Genomic DNA, 26,425 nt, shown 5'->3' with positions numbered 1-26,425 from the left:
TGGTAATTTTTATGACACTCTCAACTCTTTGCTAATGAAAGTCACAAAGATTAATGCCAAACATTCACAGCATAGCTCTGGTTAGTGGGATTTAGTTTGTGCAAGAGAAGAGAAGAGGCAATACACAGGCTTCTGCCAAGGGGTACTTCTCGTACATCACACCGAGAACAATTCTTCTGGCTCAGAGTCTCTACTGATCTTGGGCCAGATTGAGGACCATTAGGTGTCAAGTCTGGTTTCCTATCTTGAGACTTTCTTTCTTGGATTCTACTATTAATTTCCAGCTGCAGTCTACACATCTGCTCCTGTAGGTCACTGATCAGGTTCACTACTGACTGAAAACATGGGAGGAAAGGAAAAAAAAAAGACAAAAAAAAAAAGACAGGTGAGAAAGAAAATGATGCAAAGAAGATATCTTTGTAGTTGCAGCACAAAGAAATACATGAAGCACATCAAAGGTAAACTAAAAAAAGACAGATTATGTGTTTCCCTTCTGATAAAGCATAAGCAAAGAAGTATAAAACTGGAATATTGCACAAAGCTACAGTTTAAATGGAAGAGAATGTACATTCCAGACAATTTCATGATTCTGATTCTAAAGTTAAGATCAGAATTTGGTTCCTCATTTTTGGAAACTTTTACAGTCACATGAAGTCAAATAAAGGAAAATCTGGAACATGTTTTGATATGCTGGCTCAGAGGTACACTTTTGCTGAAATGGGACTTGATTACATTCATTTTTACTGCCAAATCATCCACTAGGAAGAAACTGCAAAGTGCTCAGTTGGGGCCATAACCTACTTTTTCACAATTTATACACAAAATTTACAAGTAAAGTAATTCTGTTTCCATGTCCAGCATGGGCCAGAAAAATAACTCCATTCCCTCTCCTGCTATCTGGGCTGGATCTTGACACAGAGAAGGAGTTAAGAAACATACTTAGGAGAAATCAAAGGATACCACAGAAGAAAAAGTAATTACTTTAATGTATGCCAATTTGCTGGTCAGCTTCTTGGATTTGTGTGTATCAGTGATACACACAAAAAAATAGCCAGCTCAGAAAGCAAACCAAAGTCAAGTATTAAAATCTATATAACATTGCACCTAAGCCCCCAAACTCTGTAGCAAATAGAGCTGGGTATTTTCTCAGGTATTACAAGTTGGGAGCGACTCTCTCTTGGATTTCATGTACATTTAATAACATATGTTTTGTGATTTCTCAGCCTTCTCAAGTGGAATAAATTTGATGAGCTTAATCCATCTCCCAAAGGAGCGGAAGAGATTTTAGTGGACAGAACAACAGATAAAATGGCAGGATTTTTTTTTTTTAATTTTTTTTTCATTACAGTGCACAACAGTCACTCTGTAACCTCAGCTCTCTGGTGAATCAACAGTCTCAAATCTAGGGAACAGCTACTGCATGGACAGGACACTATTCTGACCAGGTAAGTATTAACACAACCAATTTCACACTGTTATCAGCATCTGCAGCCAACTTGGAACATTCACAAAGACGTACAAAACGTGTGTACAAAGTTAGGTATGAGAGCTTCACATGTTTAAGTATTTTTCTAGGGGCTTAAGATGTGGGCTTAAGATGTGCTTAAGATGGAAGTCAGAAAAGCAGTTACATATATTTCACTTTATACGTATTATTGTCAATCGGGATCACAACGTCTGATACTAATCCTCTGTCATCCAACAAACATTTAAGTCACATAAATGAGGAGTAGTTCCATAAACAATCAAAAAATTTAGGAAGAATACTGGTCCCTAGGAGACCAATTCTGCAATGTCCAGTCTTATTTAGGCTGGCATGTTTTGCCAGGTCTGCACATGTTAAGGACAGCTCCCCGCGGTGAAAACATATAATTCATTCAAAGGACACAAGAGTCACTTTACAGCAACACAATAAGACACTAACAAGAGGAACATCCCCCCAGCTAACTCATCCTCTACACTACTAGCTGTCTGTACAATTCAGATACTATCCACAACATCTTCCATACTTGGATTTTGTTTCTTTTTTTACCCTCATCTCCACAATCAGGTACCCCACTGAGCAGTACCAGCTGGGGATTGGGATTGTCAGGACACACATCCATCTCCCTTGCTTTCTTTTGAGCACCAGGGCTTGGTCTGTGCTTGTCTGTGACACAAACACTGTTAACCCACACGAGGTTGTGCTCCTGCTCAAACAGGATGCACAGACTTCTGAGCACAGAGAGCTGCTCCAGCTGTGGCAACATGGGGGAGTTCAGAAGCACTTCTGCTGTCGACTTGCAATTCTTTTCTCTTTTGCCTCACATTAAAAATGGGAATGGGAAACACTCTGTGTCCACACAGACTGTCCTCAGGGCAAACTTGACAGTACAGATGAACTCCAGCTGCAATATGTACCTTTACAGTTGTTTCTATTTTCAAGGTAGTACAGGCTTCTCATTTTTGAGATTCTTTCACAGCATGAACATTTATTAACACTAACATATGACATCTTGATTCAGACAGGACAACACACCAAACTCCCCAGTGAGAGTCGGTGGCTCACTGACTCAAGTTTCTTTGGAATTGCAAGTAAGTTTGCGCTAGACATTTAATTCAGAAGTTACAAGAGCCACAAAATGCTTGCCAACAGTTTCTAGCCAAAACCACAGCACTTATCCCATGCTAAAAAAGAAAGCAGAAGGCTAGAAGAAGGGCTGTGAGGCAAGTTGAAATGGACAATTGCTACTGCAGCCTCTGGGCAGTGACACAAAGTCTCTTTTGTCCACGTTCAGGTAGAGCAGGGATCTGGGCTGCTGTTAATCACTTGATAACGCTCCTCACTCATACCTTGCTGCATTAAAAAAAACCCACATTTTCAAAATTTCTGAGGCTTCTCAGGTAAGAGAAAAGCTGCACAAACCCCTCAGGTGAGACTTCAGAAACCTTCAAAGCATTACTGTGGCAAAAGTAGAAGAGCAAAGGAATTAAAATGACAAAGCCAAGAGTGAGACAGTCCACTTACAAGCAGCTATTCTCCTGGCCCCTGTGTAATATATATAAATAAATGGCACTTTAAATTTAGTATGTGCTTTCGGAGAGCCAGAGACAAGTGGCATTCAGTGTGAAATCAATACCTTTGAGAGGAGGTTAGAGATGCTTGATAAACTCTTTGCTGCTAACTAAAACCAAACCCAAATGACAGCTGCACAAGATAAAGTGAAACGAATCTGACACATTAAAACTTGCTCATATTTAGAAAGATATCTTAATTTGCTTTGTTTCCTCCCAACCCAATCAGAAAAGTAATTCTATAGACAAAGCCTATGTGACTGGAAACAGGTGCTGTGAAATAAGCCAGCACAAAATTAGAATACAGAGCAAACGCAGTTTAGCTGAATTATTCTGCAATGCCACATTTAATTTTAAACTTCTGAAAACCCATTATTATATTTAGAAATAGCAGGGTCAGCCATGAAGTATAATTAACAAGCTGTTTAAAATGGTTTAACTACTGGATGCCTTTGTAACACATGCATCCACGTGAAAGAACTGATAGCAGCAAATCCATCGAATCACTATTCTGATCACCTTTGTCAATCCTAAACTCAGTTTTGGAAGCAGCAACTGGCCAGCTGCAGTCCATGAGAAAGGGTTTTGCTCTCCTAACCACAGCTTTGCTCCACTCATGTAAAAAAACAAACTAACTGCAATTTCATTTGAGGCATTACACGCTGTAAGAGCACGTTGCAGTGGCCACGATGTGCAGAGATACAGTTACAGCAAGATTAATTTCATTTGATCACTTGTCAGTTTGGAAAACTGTCTCACTCTGAAGCAATGAGGTGACCAGAACACACCTGTGTGTGCACAAACAAGAGCAAACCACAGGTAGACTGTTTGTGCACGTCAAAGTGGTTTATTCACTAGAAAGAGGAGGCAAGAAGTTTAGGAGAACAAACTATTACCAAATTTAAGCAGCTGTGGTCTAATAAAGAAAATGCATTAATAAATTTCATTCTGATGTTTGAAATTGTGTCTGTATCGAAAAATTAGTATAATTAACAGGAAACAAAGCTGAAATAGAGTTATAGCATTAGAATTCAAATAAGCATCCTATTTGATGGGAAACAACCCGTTTGTCTTGCTATATTGGATTACTGCTTATTCAGGATAATCTGAAATAATGATACAAGTATCTCAGCAAGCAAATTAAAAATGCTGTTTATTCCCCACAACTTCACCTACGACACCCATGTTCCTTGCTTTGCTCATACACATTTTTGACTTTCAACAGGCCAGAAATCTAATCACATCCTGGGGTAGTTAATAATTCAGCACATACTTAACACAACGACTCTCAACTTTTCCATCAGATTAGAATCCTTTTCCATCTCAGCAGGAACATGTCCTATCACTTAGCAATACAACAAAGGCTTCCAGGTGAATAAAGCTCAACTTTTCCACCCAAGGGGGCACACACACCTTCCTCCAGCGGCAGAATTCCACAGGTCACCCTCATTGCAGGACCAGACCGATGGGCTACTCAAAAGTCCCGTCAATAAAAATGCACCCAAAAGCTTTGCTGCTTTCCAGGAGTCAGGCTGACTGTGCACGTCCTGCAATCATTTGGGCATTCTCATCCCGGTATTCCACACATCATGAGAAGAGCTGAAAGCCTCTCCCGAGGGCGGCTGCTGGGAGCAGGCTCCCATCTGCAGCAATTAGGAGCTGCTCAGACCTGTTCAGGTTTTCAGGTACTGTGAAGGCGCTCAGACCTTCCGTACAAAAGGCACTGACAATTATGCGTGAAAGAGCATGAGAAGGGCCACAGATGGTAAAAGCAGCAGCTGGTGCCTCTCTGGCTTGCAAGCTCTGCCAGGAATTGCTCTCTTTAAGTTATCTTTTGATCTCTAAAGAAAACTTCAGAGAATAAATAAGTGGGAAAACAAACACACCCAAAATGTATTATGTTGGTGCAGTTAAATTACCGATGCACAGTTATCAAATATTCCACCAGCAACGTTATGGAGAGCAAACAGTCTGCCTGAATTTCAAATTCTCCTGAGCCAATATGGAACAAAGTTGTGGGGTTTTTTCAGTCAGCAATGTATAAATCTCAGAAAATGTAATCCTTCTTTTCCAGGTAATCCTCTCCTGCTAGTTGGTCCCATTATAGGACCACTGAGTCAGGCAACACATGGCAATTTGTATGAATTACTCTCTTCCAGGATTGCTTTCCTTCTCAGCTCCCACCTGCTGCCCACCACCATGAAATGGGTGTTGTTCAGACGATGTTTCACATGTTCATTCAGCATGTTTCATATTGTCTTTCTTAACCAACACAGCAAAAAGCAAAGCTCCTTTGATGTCCAGAACTCTCCACATCTGAAGGGAATTGCCTCCAGTCCATGACATTTTGGTTTGTTGTTTTTTTTTTCCATTATTTATCATGTAACCACATGGCAAAACACTCATTTGAGGCAAATGCCCTGCCCCATGTCTTTCCCTACCAAGTGCCACAAATGCATTAAAATCCCCAAGTTTGATCACCTCGGTGCTTGTAGCACCATTGATACTATTGAGCCGACAGTCTTTTCTGCCACAGAAACAAGGAAAGAGCTCTGGTAGGAATGCCAGGCCAGCTCCTGTGGAAAGGAAAGGGTTAAATGAACACCAACTGTAATATATGCTTCTGGAAGGGACTCAGCCTTGATTAAAGCCAAACGAGCAAACTCTGAAGTATAATGACAGAGGGGAAAAGGAAACCACATCCCAAAAATGCATGATCACACTCCTCACTGAATTCATAGGATCAATGATACGGGCTGTGCTGTAAGCATGGAAAATCCTATTGCATGCTGACCAGCTCAAAAGCTCAGGTGTATGACACCACATCATAGACACGGGATAGAAAAAAACCTAAAAACAAGCTAATGAAAAAAACAAAACTCACCTCAGCTTTGTTCTGTTTCTCTTCATATTCACTCTGTTCTTTTTCCATACCAACCAGCTTAATCTTCAGGTCTGAAACTTCAGCCATTAGATCTAATTTCTGTGTCTCCAGCGATGTGCGACTCAGCAATTCCTGGATGCAAAGCAGAGTATTTTCTCCAGTTATTTATTTGAACACTGACAGACTGCTATGTAAATTATTGGCAGGCCCACACTAAAGTCCCTACCCCACAGTTGAACTGTGTGTTTCTCAAGTGCTGCAGTTATTTTCATCTAAATGTTCTTCTGTGTTAATCACTAAACCACTGTGCCCCACTCCTTATTTCAAGAAAATGTGTGGCAAAGTTAATCCCTGGGCAAGACATGAAATCGAGAACAATACCAAGGCTGAACAAACACAAACCTACATAATGATACATTACAAAATAGTTGGCGTCTTCCTAAAATACCCATCAGACAAAGCTATGCTTTAGTATTACATTGTAGACCTTCTTGTCATTTGTTATTCAATACAGGACATGTTACAAAATGAGAACCCTAACAAAAATACCAAATTGACAAAGACAAGCAATGCTTCTGCAGTCACACTAATAGTACTTGAGAGCTTACACCATGTAGTACTTGGTAACTTTTGAAGGCTACACACTGTTGGAGGGAACAGCAGTAAATGAAAGTGGTATGTCCTGACTGGAACTAAAAGGCAATCTCTAAACTGAGTAACAGTGAAAAGGAGAAACAACTGGCCTTGACTTTTGCTTTTGTGCCCCAGGCTTGTTTTTCAGATTGCAGAAGACATACTTTGGATGGAGTCATCTCACTGTGTTTGGAAATCATTCAATATTCACACCTTCATTGCATCCTTCAGTTTTCAAGAAAGCCAATGCCAAAAATCATTAAAAATTCAACAGCATTTATTTAAATATATATAAAATGCTCATGTTGGTCTCCATTTTCCAAAAGTTCATTCTGGAGTTTAAGCCTTACTGAAAAATTCATGCCTAAACTTTCCAAGCACCCAATCAATTTTTTCAAAAGGATGTTCATTTCTAAATGGTTACAAGTGTTTACGGTAATTCATAAATCACATTAGTGTTTTGATCATGTGAAACACACTGAGGAGTCACAGTTGATTCTGCTTTGAATTACATGGAAGTGACTTAACCAAAGCTGCCATAGTTAATCTGGGTCTATGCTGATGTTACTGAGTGATAAGAATCCCCTTGTCCATCACTCTTTTCTCACCTCTTTCTCTCCCACAAGCTGTACAGTGTGTTGTAGACTGAGGCTTGGAACCAAGGAAGCCACAAAGGTTATTTTAAAAATCATACAGCTAAGGTTTGTTTTGAAGCCCAATCTGCCCTACATGTGAATTGGTTTAGTCTGGTGAGGAATACTGCACAAATTAAAAATAGTACTAAACTTGCATCGGCATTGCAACACCAATTATCTAAGTCACCACTATTCCCAGTGCCATGTCCATTCCTGCTGACATCAGCAATGATATTTGTGTATGGACAGGAAAATAAACAAAAATGTAGCCTCACAGTTTGGGCTTTTTTTTTTTCCTTCTTCTCTAAATGAAATAAATCAAACACTAATCAGGAAAAGATATTGCACTGACTTTGACTATTGAGAAACTACAAGAGGCAGTCACCTAATGAAATCCCAAGAGTAGCTGCTTCCTACAAAGGTGATTGCAAATTACAATTATAATTACAAATACCTCCTCTATCTTCCAGAAAAACACTAACTTGCATGAATTTCAGAGGCACATTTCAGTCCAGACTGGAACAGGCTCTGTACAGCTGCTGACATAGCAGACTACTGCAGCTTAAGACATAGCTATAAATGAGAATTTTGATATGAAATAAGGCTATTGAACATCAGAAAGGGTAGCAGGATGAGGCAACTCTGGCCTGAATGGACAGACTCCATTCACTGTTGAACTAAAACAACACTTTAGAATTTGTTTTGGACACTGACATGACGTTCCATGATATGAGAGAAGGATTTCTTAATAAGGCAAGGAGACACAGCATCCCCCTGGAGATTTTTAACAAAAGATCTATCCTTTGAATGCACCATCTGGCATTACTCTTTATTTTTTTTCTATAGACTTCTAAATTACACTAAGTTATGCAATGGAGAGCAACACACACTCACTGCTCTCCTTCTAAGTTCAGTAGCTCCGTGTGAACACGAAGGCACCACCTGGTACAAGTGAGCATGAAGGCAGCTGATTTTCTTTTTTTTTTTTTAATCAGCTCTGACAAAATTTTACAGTTTGCTCTGAAGCTGGAAAATCAGATTCCCAGCTAGAGTAAACTGGCACAAAACTCTTGACTTAAAATAGACAAAACAGCTAACTATCCCTAGTTTGTTTTCAATGGAGCTCCACTGATTTAAAACAGCTGACAATTTCTCTTGCATCTAGAGAATCTAACTTTTGCTTTGAAAGCAAGTGCCGTTTAAAGTAAATGTCCCCTCTTGAAATGGTAACATCTGGAAGCAATTATTTTCATCTTCAAGCAGATGCTCACAGTGAACAGCTCATTAAGAATGTGACCCATTTTGTTACAGAGAAATTATAGTGTATTTCAGTGGTATGATGTAACTTCAATTCGGCCAGAATAAATATGCAATTGTAAGAAAAGAAAACACAAATTTATGTTATTGATTTTAAAGCAAAAAAAAGATAATACAAGACAGGCAAAGTGGTAATTTGGGCTGTAGCAGCTTTAGGAGGATCCTAAAGAGCTGAAATACAGAACAGAAATAGAACATATCATAGGGAATCTTCTTTAGAAATAAGATACTTCTTTTTAGTTTTAATTTTAAAATGTACTATAAGTATAATTTAATTTCTTAAAGTTCTTTATTTGAAACTCAACCTTTAACTTTAAAAATTAAGGGAAAAAAGTTATTTTTTAGTAGAATAATTACAAAGATGAGTCATGCAGAAGCTAAAATATGCATGTACCAGACAGATCAAGGAACAGCAAACTATTTCCAAATACAAACGTATTTTTAAAATTCACACTGTATACTTCTAAAATATTTAACCGACTTTTCCAATATTCCCAGTGAAACTGCAGCACATGCTCTATATCTCACATTCACATTTTATTGTCTTGGAAATACATAATTCTTCTAAAGCAGCTTATAAAATTTAACATGACAGAAAACAGCTTGAAAAGAGGACCCTACACTTTTCTAGGGTGTCAGCTGCAAGCACAGAAAATTCCAGGATATTTAGCTCTTCATATAACAGAAAAAACAATCATGCTGATTGAGAAACCATAAGTAAGATTTTAGTCAAGTGTGGGGGGGGAAGAACCCCCCCCAAAGATCCCATTTTGCACTTGTGCACCACACAAAATACAAACATTCAAAAAATTCCTTACTTTTCACGCTTATTAAAAGAGTTGAGAGAGAGAGACAGACAGACCAACGGACCTACCTGGTAAGCAACATCCAGCCAGAACCACCACTAATGAGGACTGCACTCCTCAAGTGCTGTGTGTCAGCTGTGGCAGAAATAAGATATTTGCTTAGCTGAAAACACAGCTGAGAGCAATGTACATCTGTAATCACCATGAAATGGTGCAAGTCAGTAGCAGTCAGTGAATGACAGCCCTCCAATTCATCATCTGCCCATTATATATAGTTAAGCAAGGGAAAGGACAGAACTTCCCACTGCACTGCCAATTCGGATCCGCCTGACCAGCAGGACTCCTGCCTACGTTAGCTGCAAAATAACAAAGCAGTGGAATGCTCACCTGTACAGATAAGCTGGACAACTTGAGAGAAACACTCTGAAAACCTTATGGCTCACACCAGAGCAGCACAGAGCACACTTCAAAATCTGAAACGCTAAGCCAGCTGCTGGCAAGAAGTTACTGCATGCTATAAACAAGTGCTGAAATTCATCTAAGATCAGATAACTCAGGCAACTGAAAGTTGAAGGAATGATCTTTGCCAGCCAGCAATGTTCCTGAGAAGCAAATAGATACACACCAGATTTATACCCTGCAACCAAGACAGGATTCTGGCTCCCCTGAGTATAAGACAACTGCAAAACCAGAGCAGGTACACACGAAACAGCATTGGATTCAAGCTCCTACTCTCATACAGCTCCTCCCTTCACTCTTCTAATCCACTGTTTTTTTAAAAGATCCTCCACTGTGCCCCACACAGGGCACTGTCTGCCACACCTTCCTCTGGCCCTTGCACTCAGGCAGAAGTGGGACATAAACTGCCATGAGAAAAGAAATCCACTCCTGCTAGCATTCAAACATTTCAGTTTCTTAGTTTATTTTTTAAGATAGAAAGCGTCCTAAAACCAAGTGCTTTCTACATTGCAAGATAATTTACTTCACTGAAGACAAAACTGAGTTTACACAACACAACCATGCAACAAGAGTCCCTTAGATTGCATCTTGCAATTATGTGTCAGAAATAATGTGGAAGGCAGAAGGACATGGTCAAACCACATCCAGGATTTGGTACAGATCAGCTACAGGAAAGACATTGCCACACAGACCAGTATTTTCATTGGCAAAACAAACTGCCATACTTTATGCCAGAGAGCTTCAGAGGGAATTAGTATCTGTTAAATACATCAAATGCAGCTCTGGAATAGCAAAGAGGTAACTAACTAATCTTACAATAATTACCAAAAAATGCACGTAAAAGAACTGTGGAGGTAAAATCTGTATGTGCAGAAAATTCACTTTTCAAACTGACTTAACTCAGCTGTCAAGCCTGACAGCACAGATTCCATAGCACTGATGTGTTTACATTAGGCATGGCTGGTACTTTCTGCTATGGGACAGTTTAGGCAACTTTATAGAGCAAAATTTACTTCTGCTTTCCAATTCTATAGCAAGTTGATAGGAGATTCCCCCAAGGCTAACATAGCAATGTTCAACATCCTCTTTTCTCGTGGAAAAAAATATATTTCTTTCTTAAAATTGACTGGAAGAAAGTACTTAAGTGATGCCACAAAGTAACTTGGAACAAGACACATACATCATTGCTTCCTAAAATTGGCTGTAACTTTACATTTTAAAGCGGTTGATGTACTGGAAATGGACTATGTCATAGCATATTCTGTTTTCATAGGATAATTCTAGGCAGTTTTTTTCTTTTATTTTTGACATATTCATTACAATGTGCTAAGGGGAAATGCAGGTAACTATTCACACAGGCCAGCTTTTCCATATCATTTACACATTTAATGGCAAGACAGAGACACCACTGGAAGGCAAGTCAATGAGATCAAACTTGTGTGTTGCTCCCAGTCATGCTCCAGGAAATTTTCTCTTATCATTTACTATGAAGGATGACCTTGTTTCTTGGCCCAAACAAGAATCATACTTAAAGAGTGATCTGAAGTTTTGCCATTGACTTTCTTGAGTTTTCGAAAGACCTGCTTTGTTTTTGAAGAAAGAAAATGTGAACACCTTCAAGGTGAAAACTGCTTTTCTTGATTATAGCCTGTAGTGGAAAAAGTGTCCTTACAAAGGTAAAATGTTGAGTTTGACACCATAAGCATCACATGCCTGCATTATCTGTAACTGTGCACACCAGGGCATCTCTGCCTCTCTTACACAGGATTCTCTTGCTCCTCAAACGCTGCTCAGCTGTATTTTCTTTGGCTGTGGTTCCACAGACAAGTAGGTCAAACACACATCTCTCCATTGCCCTTATGCCACACCTTGACCTTTTCTGTGAGCTGTTTCAACTCACCCAGCAGAAAAATCATCCCCTTCCTTTTAAACCCCAAGTTAGTTTTCTCCCAGTCATTAAGGAAAAAGTTTGATGAGCATGACAGCATCAAATCAGTTGCAGAAGCACACGGTCAGGAAGAGGGAGAAGGATGAAAAGAGAATGAGACCTTCTCCTTTTTGTCACAGCAACCTTTAGATTGGCTCAGCTCATTTCTTGAAAGTTCAGATTTGACTAAAGGATGTTGCACCATCCTCTCAGAGCAATGAAGAACCATGATTTTCTTCAAAGCAGCAGCAGTATCTGTCGCTACTATTCCACATCCAAGATGCCCACCCAAAATGCTGAACAGCCATTTTATGTTATTTGTGTAAATTTTATTTTAGCTGCTGTCTCAGAAGTGGTTCCATGATCACTTTGTAGCAAGGTTCAAAACAACTGTGCATAAACCATAAGCCAGAAGGATTTTAGCCAGTAACCCCACCCTGACAAAGAGAACAAGTCTCTGCTAGCACAGATTCAGCAAAAAATATTTTTCAGGGTAGCATTGCATACCCTTTCTGTTGTGGAACTGCCATGTATCATCATTAAATTATCCTAAAGTTTATGATTTTTGTTTTTATTTTTGGGCACAGAACTAATTAAGAGTCACTTTTCTTACAATTCCCAAAATTAAAAAGATAGGGTTTATCCTGAACTCAGATATATTTAAGTAAATAATATGCTTATCCATACTGCAGTTAGCTTAGTTCTACTAATAAACATAAAAGATTTTTCAAGCTGGAGCAATTATCTTTATCGCTCCATTTTCCATTTAGAAGAAGCACTTGACTTAAGTTCACAAAGACAAAAACGGGTGGAATTCAATATATTGTACATAAACAAGCAGACCCATGAAATGAAACTGAATTTACACACACCTCAGGAAGGTAACAGAAGTCATTCTGAAAAGCAGGACACTAGCAACTGCTGGCTGAGAAGATCTGAACCCAACTCTCCCCCAAATCCATCTGTTGAAGCCCCTGAGGCCACATACTCACTCTGCTTTTGACAAATGGTCTGCGGGAAGGTCTGTTGGCCACATATCTTACATGAATGTCATAATCACCACACGATTAGATCATTCTCTTCTCTCTAAATCTCAGCTCACTCCCTGTAGAGGCTAATCTTTTCAACAAGATGAACTGAGAAAAGAACCTTCAAAATAAATTATAATAAATAGGACCCTCTGCTGAGCCCTAAAGAATGGACAACTTCTCTGACTACTGAGATGTTGAGAGACCTAACCTGGGTTTCCCACAACCCACTCTCTACTGGGAGATGTAATCTGTGTGAGAAACAACAACTACAGCCGTTCAGAGTTATCTCAAAATTTAAATTTAAGGTTTATGTTAAACGTATCTGGAGATCCTCTGACTTCTTTAGCTTTAGTACAGTGCTTTGTAGCTTATCCCTTTAGGATCAGCTTTGTAAGCAGTTTGTGCACGTGCATAATGCCAGACGAGTAGATGCAAATGTTTTCACTGAAATAGCAAAGTACGTGCAACATTATATTCTATTTTCAGACGCCTCAGTTTTATGTTAAATAAGGCTTTAAATTCACAGTTTCCTCAGAAGACTATCAGGGCAAAAAAATTGAAGTCAGAGAAACAATGAACAGTTTCAGCAGAAGCCACAGAACAACTATCTAGTTTTTAGGTTGAAACAGGAAGCTTCTACATTCTATTGTGAATGCCTTCCTGAAGTCTGAAAACAGATTTTCATAACTTAAACAGTTACTGTTCTTTGAATTTCACTTCAGATCTCACTGGACAACTAAATGCACTCACTATTTGCATTTTTAAAAATGTCCCCTCAGAATAAAACCTTTTCCAGTCAGAAGCAACAATAGTTGTGCGAGATGGAAGATTCCCAAGAATCTTTGAGAGTAGTAATTTCAAAGGTTTAGGATACAAGTTTATCTTATAGAAACTGCTGCTGCTTACACAGATATGTACAAGGCTGCTTATAATAATTTCAAGCTATGATCAGTTCATAAGAAGACTTTTATATTTCACATAAAATAGTAAATTTTAATAAAAATTTCGTGTGGGGAGAACTAGGTTCATCAAGAACAGTATCCATCCTGCAAATTTCTGGCATAGATTTTGAGGGTTATTTACAGTTTCAGATCTAGTTTTGTATCTATATACTGTATTAACAGAAGATCTGCATCTGTAAAAACATGAAAGTTCTTTTTCATCAACAGACCTGCAAGCTCTGCAGTAACATATGAAATTAAACATATTTAACTTATCATTTGTTCTGCTCCCTCAACATAGAACATCAAAGAGCCTGAAAGTGCCAGTTGAAATAAAGAAAAATATGTCACTATATACTAATTTTCCTACATAAAAATAAGGAGAAAGTTCTTAAGTTAAGCAAAAATGGTTCTAGAACAGAACTTGTTAGAGTAATTCATTTCAACTAGCTACTTGTTCAACTTCAAAGCCATAGAAAAACAGAAGACATTTAAATAAAACTTCTTAATTCTATAACTCCTACATATATTAGATACATTTAACCTGCCTAACCAGTTACTCAGCCATGTCCAAATGAGCACAGTACAAATAAGACACAATAGTTTCATTTTACATGCTGCCACGTACAGTATTATGCAACCAGCCAGTAAAACTTTTCTGCAACAGGAAAACAAAGAAACATTCATTGGGGGGAGAAAAAAAAGTACAAAGCAGCAAGAGAACAATAAAAGAGGCATTTTTTTTATGCCTGTTTTATCTTGTTGCCAAAGGCACTCACACATGCAGACAAGCTGACCATGTATGTTCACCCCTCCGCTGGAGAAGATTATGCAAGACTGTTTGCAATCCAGATTTTTACCTGTTGAAGCATTTCTTCTGTAGCATTCAGCTTCAGCTGGTGCCCCTCAAGACAGATTTCCAAGTCCCGGATTTTCTCTCCTTGAGCTTCCACCTGGTCTGTAAGAACACTCACCTGTAATTTGAGCAGAGAAGTACAACGCTACTGAACTGACTGTAAATAAGTGTCAATTACCTTATACACATAACATCCAAAGGCACGTTTTAACAGCAAGTTTAATATTCTTGTGCACTGCAGCAACCTGCTCTACCAAGATTTTTCAGTCTTACCTCTACTTCGCTTCAACCACGCCCTCTCATCCCCCTCCCCCACAATTATTTTGTTTTGATATAAAAAAGAAAGAGCGTTTCTAGAAGAGATGGAATGCTAACTATAGGTAGGCATTTCATGCAAAATTTCTGAAAAATTAGAAAGCAGAAAACAAGAACATAGGATGCTGAAAATATTTTATGTGGTTTTGGAGCATACACTGCCATTTCCAGTTCTGTTGGCATTTCACTCCCTAAAACAGATAAATAGGAAAACTGTTCATTCCGAAACCAACCAATTACTTTACTTCTTACAAGAACAGAAAACCAGCTTACCTATCAATAAAGCCTTCTGAAGTTATAAAGAATGTAATGAGTAAAAGGCATGTTTTAGCAGTGACAAAGTTCTATTCCAAGAAAAATTCCCAGGCTTTGGCAAGCCAAAACACGAAACCAAAAGAAGTGAGAGAGATACAGACAATGAATCCCAGGAAAAGAAACAATAAGCAATACTGGTAAAGGACTGTGGGAATGGTGGTACAGACCAGTGTGTAATAAGAAAAGCCCAGCAGCTGAATTCAAAGCTTGCAAAGCAGAAAAAACTACACCCAGGATAACATTGGAAAGACGTGGAAAAAAAACCCGGTGTTAATTCCTGTGTTAAGCAGCACATGCTCTCTGTATGTTCATTTTCACTATTTATTTATGTAAAAGCCTTGATTATACTAGAAAAATGTTATCTCAAACAAACAAAGAAAAGGAGCCTTAGGTGTTTAAACTCCACTTTGAGGGAAATGCATTAACAAAATCTTATCCCTGCTCTCATATCCAACTCTGCAACACCTTTAATAGAGAAAAAAAGAAAAAACAAAGGTACAGTATATCTAAGGGAAACTTTTAAGATGTACCCACTACGTGGCATTTCTAAAACCCAGTAAACAACTGAGTTCATTTCAGGGAAGCTGCAGAGGGAGAGATTGAATGATATGTATTTGTTTTACCTGCAAACATAATGACAAGCATGCCTGGGAAAGGAATACAGAAGAAAAAGAAATAGACCAAAAAAGACTATTTTTTCCCCCTTTAAAGTAGTTGGCTGCAGAAGAGTACAGACGAACTCAGGGTGAGAGAAGATAGGAAGGAGTGGGTGGAGGCAGATGGCAGGGGGACACATCCAAGCTGGGGCAGGAGGAGAACTCCCTGCACAGAAGTCTTCTGCTTGTCTGCTTTTCTGTTTTGCTCTCATTAAAACAGGGATGTCACACAAAACCCCCCTGTGAGGTCAGAAAGCAGGAAGAAACAAACTGAATCTTCTCCTTCAGCCTGATGCAGGTTCCAGAGAAAGAAAACCAGCTCTGTTTAGGGTGTCAGGTTAGGTTCCAACCAGCACTGCAACCGAGAAGCAAAACTCTGTATGTTAAATGTGACCTGCAAAGGAATTCAGTAAAACCTTAGTAGCTTTAAAAGCATGTGTTGGCTGTTCCAGTAGTTAGGCTGAGAGGCACATTAGCCACTTTGAGCTCATATTTTCCCCTCTGCTCAGGAGCACATCTGCCAGACTCTTCAGGGAATCAGCAGGCTGCACACAGAACATAATCCCAGTTTATGCTACCCTAGCAAGTCCATCTTGCCTTAGGAGGGCAACACCTGCCACACTCAGCCTGTAGGTAACATATTTTCTGTGAGTATCTATAAAAGTGAGGCATACTGAACAATTAGCTAAAAACCAACTGGTATAAAGGTTAAAAACTTCTTTGTGGGAAAAAAACCAATCCCCCCCCCAAAACCCCCCCCAAAATGCCTAGAGGAGAACATTAGCTGCTTCACATAGGCAGTGAGCTGTAAGAGGTATCCCAGATGCTGTAGCATTCATTTCCAGCCTCCACTTCAGACTGGACAGTGGAAGTAGGTTTCCAGGTGCACTGTTTGACTCAGCCTTGGTGGACAGGAATAGTGGGCACTGCCTGTGCCCAGTACAAAGTGCCTTGTACTGCTGCTCATGCAGCAAGTCTGATGCAAGACTGGAGTGCTCCCAGCCTCATATTCCCTGCAGATTACAGCTGCAGGCCACAGTCATTAGCACAATTCAACATGAGCCATAGAATAGAGGTGCTCTGTTTCCCATTCCTTTCTCATCCTTCATGCCAATGGTCACACCCAGGAGCCAGGTTTGTACCAGCAGACTCCCTCAGGCCACTGTAACCTCACCACGGGACTTGCCTGCGCTCCTCATATTCGACTGCCTAGACAGAGTATGCACAGCTGGTGCAAACCAGGTTCTAAACCCAGCACCATCGTGGCACCTTTGTTGTTGTTGTTTTTGTTGATGTTCATCTACCAGACTGAGGTTTTTGTCTATCTTATTTGCCTGGGGTTTTTGCAATTCTACTGCAGTGCTGTGCAGCGGGAACGGAAAAATTCATAAATATTGACTAAGCCTTTTGATTTTATGGGAGGGTGATGGGAGTAAAAGGCAAGAGAAGGACAATTTCTACACCTGATTTTACTATATTCCTTTTAAGAAAAACTCTAGGCAGGTCTCCAAACCATGTAATAAGAATACCTCCTTTGTGCATTTGGCTTGCTCCATCCTTGGGTACCTATTTGTGCGGATGAAGAAATAGTTACTAAAAATCTGCAGGACAAAGTTAGGGAAAGCACATACTGAGCAGTAGCCTGGAGCAATCTTCAGGAACTTGTAAGCACTGGAGACTTGTGGTCCTGTTAAATCCACACAAGCTGATACAGTTTGAACATCAAGACTCTGCCAAACCTGTTCAAGCCCACCAGCACCCACAACCATCAACCACTGGGTAGCACCAACAGATCTGCAGAAAGATCACAGGGCTAAACAGACACGTGAGAAACAAAGGAGGGTCTCACAAGCAAAGCCACAGGTGCACCAGTGCAACCCTCTGCTTTGGAGTAAACAGCTGGGTTTGGCCTCCTAATTGCTGCTCCAGTTATGAGCTGCTCATGTGTGCGAGTGAACTGTGCACGATGTGGACGCACCGTGTGAAAAGTTGTTTGCTGTTACTAATGGAATCAGGAGCTAGAGTTAACAATCATTTGATTAATGAAAGGTGTTCTCATAGATACCAGTTGTGATGTTGTCTCCCTCAGACAGCCTCAAGTTGTTTTTTTTTTTCCTAAATTTGTCAATAGCAATTTTAGTTTAATAGTAATGAAAAAAATCCAACCAAGCCAAAGCTTGTGTCTCACAAAACATTTATTGTTTATTTAACAACAGCAGTGAGACTTCTGCTCAGTAAATGAACACAAGAGTGAACAGAACATACAGGATAAGACATGCTTAAAGAAACTGGTGACTGAAACAGCTACCCAACACACTTAAGTTTTGTTTGATATAAATATATATGCTTATGTTTTTGTAAGCAAGAAGAGGCAGGATAGGCAAAGACCATTTAAAGAATCTCCAGCTTCAGTTTTGAAAAGCATGGAATATACAGTTTAGTAATAGCAAAAATATGCAGAAAAAAATAATTAAGGGTTTTTTTTAAGTTGTGCAACATGTGTTTTCTCCAGGAGGAAAACTTATATGGGACAGAGGATCTGTTTGACAAAGGGTTGGTAAACTGAGAAACAGGAAACCTGGAGGAGCTTAGGCATGAATTTAAAAAATGTCATTTTTTCCCCCCTTTATCTCCCCCTTAAGTTTTTTGATGATGTAAACAATTTTGGTACAGCATACAAGCAGGAAAAACAGCTGTTCTCTCTACACAACAGTCTTTCAGTTCACTAAAAACAGTGACACAGAACCTAGAAAACTGGTACAGGTGAGTAAACCTAGAATGAGAACCACTATCACAGCAGTGTCTTGGGACTCCACAGCATTATTTTTCATCTCTTTGTCGGTCTCCCTCCTCTTACTGCTGTTACTCCCCCTACCCCACCACGAAATCAATCAGAGGGATTATACAAATTATAAATTAATTCCTGATCAAATATCAGTTACATTTGGTGATCTGCTGACATTTGTATAACAGAAAATACTCTTTCACTTCATCATTTATTCACTGAATAGCAACTCTGTAGACAATATTCTCTCTTTAGGACATACCTGCAGTATGAGCGACTCTTTATCACCTTCTAATCGTGCCAACCTTTCTTGATAAGTTTCATTATTAGATGAATGATGATTCACCTGTGACTGGGGGAAAAAAGTGCTGTGAGAATTTTTACAGTTAAAGTTTCAAGCAATATTTAAGAAAAATTATATATATTAAGTGGGTTTTATGATACCAAAAATATGAAAAAAAAGTGCAGACCAAAACTGTTCATTTCATAGGCATTAAATGTACCTTTGAACATTTGAATGCACCTTTTTTTAGCTGGATTTTAAATACTCTATCATTTGCAGCAACCAAGAATGGTATAGAAATAGATTGATATTTTCTATCAAATGATAATATCAATGAAAAATACCATCTTATCAAAACAAAAACCCTTTAATTTGAAATATCTAGTGTCGACAGTCTTTTGCCAAAGTCAAGGAATCTTGGTGTTTCAGTGGTAAAAACTGCCATAGGTATTATACCATTCCTAGAAATTACTGAAAGAAAAGTAGAATTTTTTTGTTAGCAATTAAAAAACTATTTAAATTATCAAATACTCATTGGGAATTACTCTAGCCACGTAATCACTTATGGATTGCTAAATGGCTCTAGGGAGCGAAACCTTCTAAAACATGGCCTGCTTCTAACTGTTAGGTCCCATTTCCTATGAATTTTAATACTTCAGATAGAAACACCAAAATTAAAAAAAAAATCTGCAGCTTTATTTTAAAAAGTTTGGAAGAGCCTCATAGTCTTATCCTCCATATCAAACCATTGTGTAACTGTGGGAATGTTGGCTCAGAGCATCAAAAGTAACCTGAGCCCTCAGAGGTTCATTTCCCAGCTCCGTTGCAGGCAATGCATTTCTGCCAGGGAATGTAACACTGGGCCTGGCTTGTCAGCTAACACAAGAATCCAACTTCAATGAGTTCCCTTCAACTGCACTCATCTGCAGCTGACTCCTCATTTATAGTTACTTGCATAATGGCACCAATATAATTATAATCCTCCTCCCCAACTGTCCTTTCTTTTTCAACTGAACATTTGTGAACAGGATTTTTAAAAAATGTTAGCTATATACATAGCTTCTTGATCTACACTGAGGTCTACAGGCACAAATGTAACACAGATGATGAAAATACATGTGGTGCTAATTAATGCAAACCAAGAAATCAAATTTTTATTCAATCAGAAGAGACTTTTCAAGCCATAAAGTGCTAAACTAGATAGAAGCATGGAATCTTTACAAGCTGAGAGAAACCAAGCACCCTTGTCTCTGATTATGTTGAAAGAAATGGAGAGAATTACAAAAACACCAACAAACAGTGCTGAGAGATGTCTGAAGAGATCATCTGGTTCACTGTTCTATCCTAGGACCGATACTCATGTTTGGATTACAGAGACTTTCCATCTTCTTCTTAGGTACCCAACATTAGAATATTTTCCTTAATGTCTAACCTGAACCATCATCCCTTCAACTTCAACCTACTGGTGCTTATCATACCACCATGGATAAAAGAAAGGTTCTTCACTTCAGAATTTTTTTTTAGTTATTGGAAGACTGTCTGTGGGTCTCTAACTAGCACGTCCCCCTTTGGTTAAACAAACACAAGTTCTTCTGCCTTTTCCTCAGAGGTTAATTTCTCAAGAACTGTTTTGTTGCTTTCTTTTGGTTCCTTTGCACCAATTGTTCCTTGACTTCTTTTGAAATTAAGTGCCTAAGAGGAGACACAGCACTCCAGCTGAAATTGGCTTCAGTGGAAAAACCTTTTCATAGACCCTTGGGCCATATTTCTTTTCATATTAACCATACAGTAAAACTCACATATTTTCAGCCTAGGACCCATAACTTCCAGATCCTTTTTTAATGCTCTTATTTAGCTGCCATCCTTTTCTTCACTCAGTGTTTACTCGCAGTTTCTGCCTGAATGTGTAACTTTGAGCTAGTCTACACTGAATTGCATCCTATTATTTATAATCTTTTCCTACACATCAGGCTCTTACGTTTTAATCAAAGGCTGCAAGGCCCTTAACTAGAATCACCTATAAATTCACTAAGCTTTGTCCTTTGTCCCTGTTTAGAGGGTCAACAGGAACATTAAAAACAGGATGTGCAGAATCTCACTCCACACCTCACTTATTACATCGTCAAAAGAAGAACATGTTAACTCTACCCAGAATAAACCTTTGTCACAAGGTTTTGACCAGTTTATAGCAAGTACAGCTAAGATTCAAGACCTCAGAGAAATGGCTCTAAACATACAGATGTGAGTGCACAACACACACAAACAGAAGTCTCAGATAAAGTTTTACCGTGGCAACTGCAGGGAGATGGCCCATGCATTAAAGGAATGATGACCTCACTCACTATTTTTCTCCTAACTAGTTTTAATTTTTTAGAATTTCTGTCCTCACATCTCAGTGTAATTTTTTCAAGCCTTGTCCTCTTATTAAAGTAAAACCCCCACCCCTTAACCCCCCCGCCCAGTTTTCATAAAACATGTTTAACTTAGGCCCTCTGTATTGAGTTAGTCAGTCAGCCAGTCACTCTCTGTGGTCTTAAAAGTTCGTTCCTTATTAATTTTTGTGGTATTGTAATGAAACTAAAGATTCTTTATAAGTAAACAATATGCATTTCTGTATGTCTGCATAGACAATCCTTTGACCTCAGCTCTGCATCCTCAATCATCCTGCCAGACATCCCGCCTGGGTCCTTACTCCACATAGAGAGCAAAGTCTTATACTGCATTTAAGAATCCAAAATCTTTAGCCTTAGCAGCTATGTTTCCATTAGGGTTAAGACTTCATTAAATGCCATTAAATGAGTTTTCTCAATGGAGAGCCCACCAGCCTTACTCAGTATACCTCTGGTTCACACCCAGTGGCTGGGGAGGCTTTCCTGCACCTGGAACATCAAGTATTCAGGGAAGAACCGCACGTTGCTAGGCAGGAAAGAGTCTCCTAATGACAGAACCTAATCAAGTAGATTTTGCACTTTCTCCTGCCATCATGTGCTATTTTTTCCAGGCTAGATTTAAGAAATATACCTGTAACCACTTGTGCAAGCATTGTTGCCAATGCATTGTTACCTAAGCAATCTGCCGTGAATGCAAAATGGAGTTCAACATATAATCCATAATTAAGAATTAGTTCAACATAGAATCAATAGATATTTCACTACATACCAATGTAAAGCCTAGTGAATCACCCATGGGAACAGAAAAGGGGAAACAACACTACACCAAAATATCCACCCTGCCCATAGGGCTCAGATAAGTACAGGAAAGTACAGTAGACAGAAAAATGACCTGCTAGATAAAAGTGTCTGATTGACACCCAGCAGTTGTTTCGGACTTGGTAATTCTTCGTGGCATGTATAAAGACAAGATAAAACAATGTAACATGAACCAAGGCCATCTGTGGATGGTTGGAGTGCATTCTGCAGTTGTGAAAGTCAGCACTGAGAGGAAACAGCGAGTTACATATCACACGTATCAGCAGCAACTGAATAAAGGACTTGTAACACTAAAGACATAAGGCTATGGATGATTCCAGTTGGTGTAAGAGCTCACAAACAATAAACAGGGGTCATGTGGTTGCACAAGTCTAAAAGGCTGAATCAACAAGATTTTCTACAAAGCTAGTATTTCAGAAAATGTAGCATTAAAGATCAAAAATTGTTACGTGGGCTTGACAAATTATAAGTTAGCGTTAATATTAATTATGTGTCTTATAATGAAAGAATGAGAGAAATTGCATAAAACGTGTAAAGAAGTTCACGATAACACATGATTGCAAAGTAAAGATTTGCTAAGGCAAGGTAGCTGAAAATATGTTGATGGTATTACCACTGCAGATGAAAAATCAACTGTATACCATAAATACTTTGCCTACGGGAATATTAGAATCCTTAACCAGCAACCAGCACCTCCTCCATTTGCACCATTAAACCATGTCCTCAAGTGCCATATCTACACGTTTTCTGAACTCTTTCAGGGATGGCGTCTCCACCATTTCCCTGGGCAGTCTGTTCCCATGTTTTACAATCCTTCATGTGAAGAAATTTTTCCTAATGTCCAATCTAAACCTCCCATGACACAACTTGAGACCGTTTCCTCTTGTCCTGTCACTTGTTATCTGGGAGAAGAAACTGACCCTCACCTCACTATATCCTCCTTTCAGGCAGCTGTAGAGAGCAATAGGGTCTCCCGTGAGCCTCCTTTTCTCCAGGCTAAACAGTCCCAGCTCCCTCAGCTGCTTCTCATAGGACTTACTCTCTAGACACTTCACCAGCTTTGTTGCCCTTCTCTGAACTCATTCCAGCACCTCAATTCCTTCCTTATCCTGAGGGGCCCAGAACTGGACACAGCACTCAAGGTGTGGCCGCACCAGTGCCGAGTGTAGGAAGACAATCACTGCTCTGGTCCTGCTGGACACTCTATTCCTGATCCAAGCCAGGATTCCACTGGCCACCTTGGCACACACTGGCTCATGTTCAGCCACTGTTGACCCCCACACCCGTGTCCTTTGCTGCCAGGCAGCTTTCCAGCCACTCTACCCCCAGCCTGCAGCGCTGCCTGGGGTTGTTGTGACCAAAGTGCAGGACCCGGCACTTGGCCTTGTTGATCCTCATACAACCGGTCTCGGCCCATCGATCCAGCCTGTCCAGATCCCTCCACAGAGCCCTCCTACCCTACGAGCAGACCAACACTCCCACCCAAAGGTGGTGTTATCTTCAAACTTGCCGAGGGTGCACTAAATGCCCAGGCTGTCCACGAAGATGTTCAATAGGGCTGGACCCAACACTGATCCCTGAGGAACAGCACTCGTGACTGGCCACCATCTGGATGTAACTCCATTCACCACCACTCTCTGGGCCCAGCCATCCAGCCAGTTTTTACCCAGTGAAAAGTACACCTGTCCACACCATGGGAAGCCAGGAGTTGCAAAGCAATTTCTTGAACACCTGCATTACAGTCTCCTTAGAGATTTTGGGTATACTTTAATGCGCATCATACTGCAAAAGATATTAGCATGAAAAGTTTCCTGAAACAATTCCAAATCAACTGATTCGCCCAGTTCTAGAAAAAGAAAAGCAAAAAAAAAGAAAAAAAAAAAAGCTTTTGCATTCCATCACCTGCTTTAGCTTCTTGTTCATTTTTAGGTTCCAAATCTCGCTTTGGAACACACTCCTTTCTTTAATCTGAACACAATATTGGTAGCTGCTGGAAACTTCTAAATGTCTAAGTATCACTTACATGATCCAGTCATTACAGAGTCATTTTCCAAGAAAAGGGCTTAAATTTTCCTTCAGAATACATGACACAAAAAATCAGACTTCTGAGAAGGATTCTGTAGGTTTAATTTAAAATGGTGGTGATCAGCAAAAGTATAAAAGAATATGGCAAGGAAGGGATGAAATGTTTGATCAGTTCAGCTATCTTAATTTTCAGTAGTTTTCTCATAGTCTGTTATGCACAGAATGTTATTTTTTCTTGCATGTTATTTTAATAGGAAACAATTCAGAATGAAGTTTATTGTCAGAACAGAGTGACAACTGTTGTATGGTGTTTCTCTACAGAGGTTCTGCTGGGAAGCTTTTGTAAGGGAACTTCTAGCTGTATCTTGATGGACCACAAAAGTAAGACCCTGAAAGCAAGCACATGTGCCAGGGAATGAAGCTCAGCACAGGCCAGTTTATGTTTTCCTAGCGTGTGTGATGTTTCAGCACAAAGAGTCTCCAACACAGCTAATTTTAACACAAACCCCACCAACTTGTGAAGTTGATCAGCAAGCTGTTACACAGAAATTTGTCACGAATACCATGGATCTCATACTGGGCTGTGGAGCGGGGAGGAGCTGGGAAAAGAAACCTGGCAGTCAGTTAAAGTGGTGATTTGTAAGCTTTTTCAACAAGTCACCCGCCTCTTTGAGAAGACAGATTATGTCATAACCCTCCTCTCTTCTTATTCAGTCACATGAATCACCTTCAGTTCCACTGATAATTGAATAGGATGACTGTGGCAACAATAAGATTCGTATTAATGGGGAAGATTAGGGACATGCTTCATGCATTGCCTTTTGTTATAGTTTAGAAGCTGAAAACAAGGAGTAGAGCCAGCAGAGTTCAACCAGTCAGCTTTACCACAAACTACCAGCAGCACACAAACAGCAGTATTACATTTCAACACAAGAAAATGTAGACTACAGACTTCTTCCAGTCTATTTGGGGCTGATAATATTTACAAGACTATGGTCTTTCCATCTCTGTCATACTCTTTTCGGTCAGTAGAATTATGTTATGAGTCACAGTAGTATTATGAAGTGATGATTGAACAGCCTACACAGTAAACATTTTTATTTGCTTCTGACTATGGATGCAATACAAATTTAATCTCTTGGCACGTTAATGCTACCTCAGATACACACCCATCTGAATATATGTACATTCCCTCAGTGCACCTGAGAGGAGGAGGAGAAGGTTGGAACATGATTTCTGGATCTATAATTCTTGCCTTTCATCTGAAAGTAATTAGTAAATCAACAGCAGGATTTTTTATTTGCCATTGTGACTTGTTGGTTAAATGAAAGTGGCAGTCACTTGGAAAAAGCTAACAGTGCATAGTCTGAAATTAAGCAAAGACAGAGGTAGGTAAATTTTAGTAGTCATTAAAATAAAGAATTTTGAAGAAATACTTATATTTTACCTGGATAATTTTTCTGAAAACTAATACCTGTTTTTTTCCTCAGATAGTTACATCATTGAAAGGAAGATATCCTTACAGAAGTCATAAGATTCACCTTCAGTACCTTGAACTTAATGGCTGTATCATGGGTTTGATCACTCCACCTCTTGCTAGTACAGGTTATGAATCAGCTTCAGAAGAAAGGAAAGGATAAGAACAATGTACACCTATTTCAGGCCAACCATCAGCTTTGTGCTGCAACCACTTCAAAAGGTAAGTCTAAAGCAAGCTACAAGAGTAATCAGATGCCTCCACTTCCCATGAAGGCATCTCTCTTCCCAAATAAGACATCTGACCATTGCGCAAAGTTTTCCAGATGTTGGAGACCTTTCATTTGGACTCCATCCACCCCTGTTCAAATAGCTCAGTTAATTTAACATATCCTTAGAGAGCCCATAACACTTTTTGTAGTAAATATTAGCATTTGTATTAATAATTTGTGGTTATGCCTACATACCAAAATGGGAGTTGAGCTGTTTTTATTTGGAATGGTGCATTCCAATTAAGGTCAGAGGGAAAGATTAAGAATAAAGCAACAGGATGACATAAAATTGTATGTGAACCCTCTGACCCAAATCCCTTGGGAGAACCAAAGAACATTTGCTAAAAATGGCTCACTTTCAGCTCCAGGTAGTGGAGGTATCTCAGGTTCCTTAGTTTGCAACAGAAACTTTGAACATTGACAGGTTCATGCTTACGCCTTGTGAAAGAACCCAGCGTTAGTTATCTGCAAAATGCTTCCCACAAACTGCCCACCAGCTATTTTATGAGATCTGTGCTGCTGCCCAAACTGTAATGTTAAAAGCAC

The 26,425-nt window shown here is 39.4% G+C and overlaps 1 protein-coding gene across 1 annotated transcript in view; it reads right to left on the bottom strand.

Annotated features, from left to right (window-relative positions):
- The window catches only part of PPFIBP2 (PPFIA binding protein 2), an 86,307-nt gene that overhangs the window by 26,588 nt on the left and 33,294 nt on the right, over positions 1–26,425 (bottom strand). Inside the window, exons 4-7 of the mRNA XM_027699441.1 lie at positions 18,877–18,966; positions 14,548–14,661; positions 5,939–6,070; positions 156–335 (exon numbers count right to left, since the gene is read on the bottom strand). Coding sequence (XP_027555242.1) covers positions 156–335; positions 5,939–6,070; positions 14,548–14,661; positions 18,877–18,966 — 516 coding nt within the window. The remainder of the gene's footprint in view (positions 1–155; positions 336–5,938; positions 6,071–14,547; positions 14,662–18,876; positions 18,967–26,425) is intronic.

This window comes from Neopelma chrysocephalum, unplaced genomic scaffold (assembly GCF_003984885.1).
Source record: "Neopelma chrysocephalum unplaced genomic scaffold, ASM398488v2 Primary Assembly neopelma1_24, whole genome shotgun sequence".
NCBI classification, from domain to species: Eukaryota; Metazoa; Chordata; class Aves; order Passeriformes; family Pipridae; genus Neopelma; species Neopelma chrysocephalum.
The sequence above is the reverse complement of the archived record's forward strand: the minus strand, read 5'-3'. Positions and strand labels throughout refer to the sequence as shown.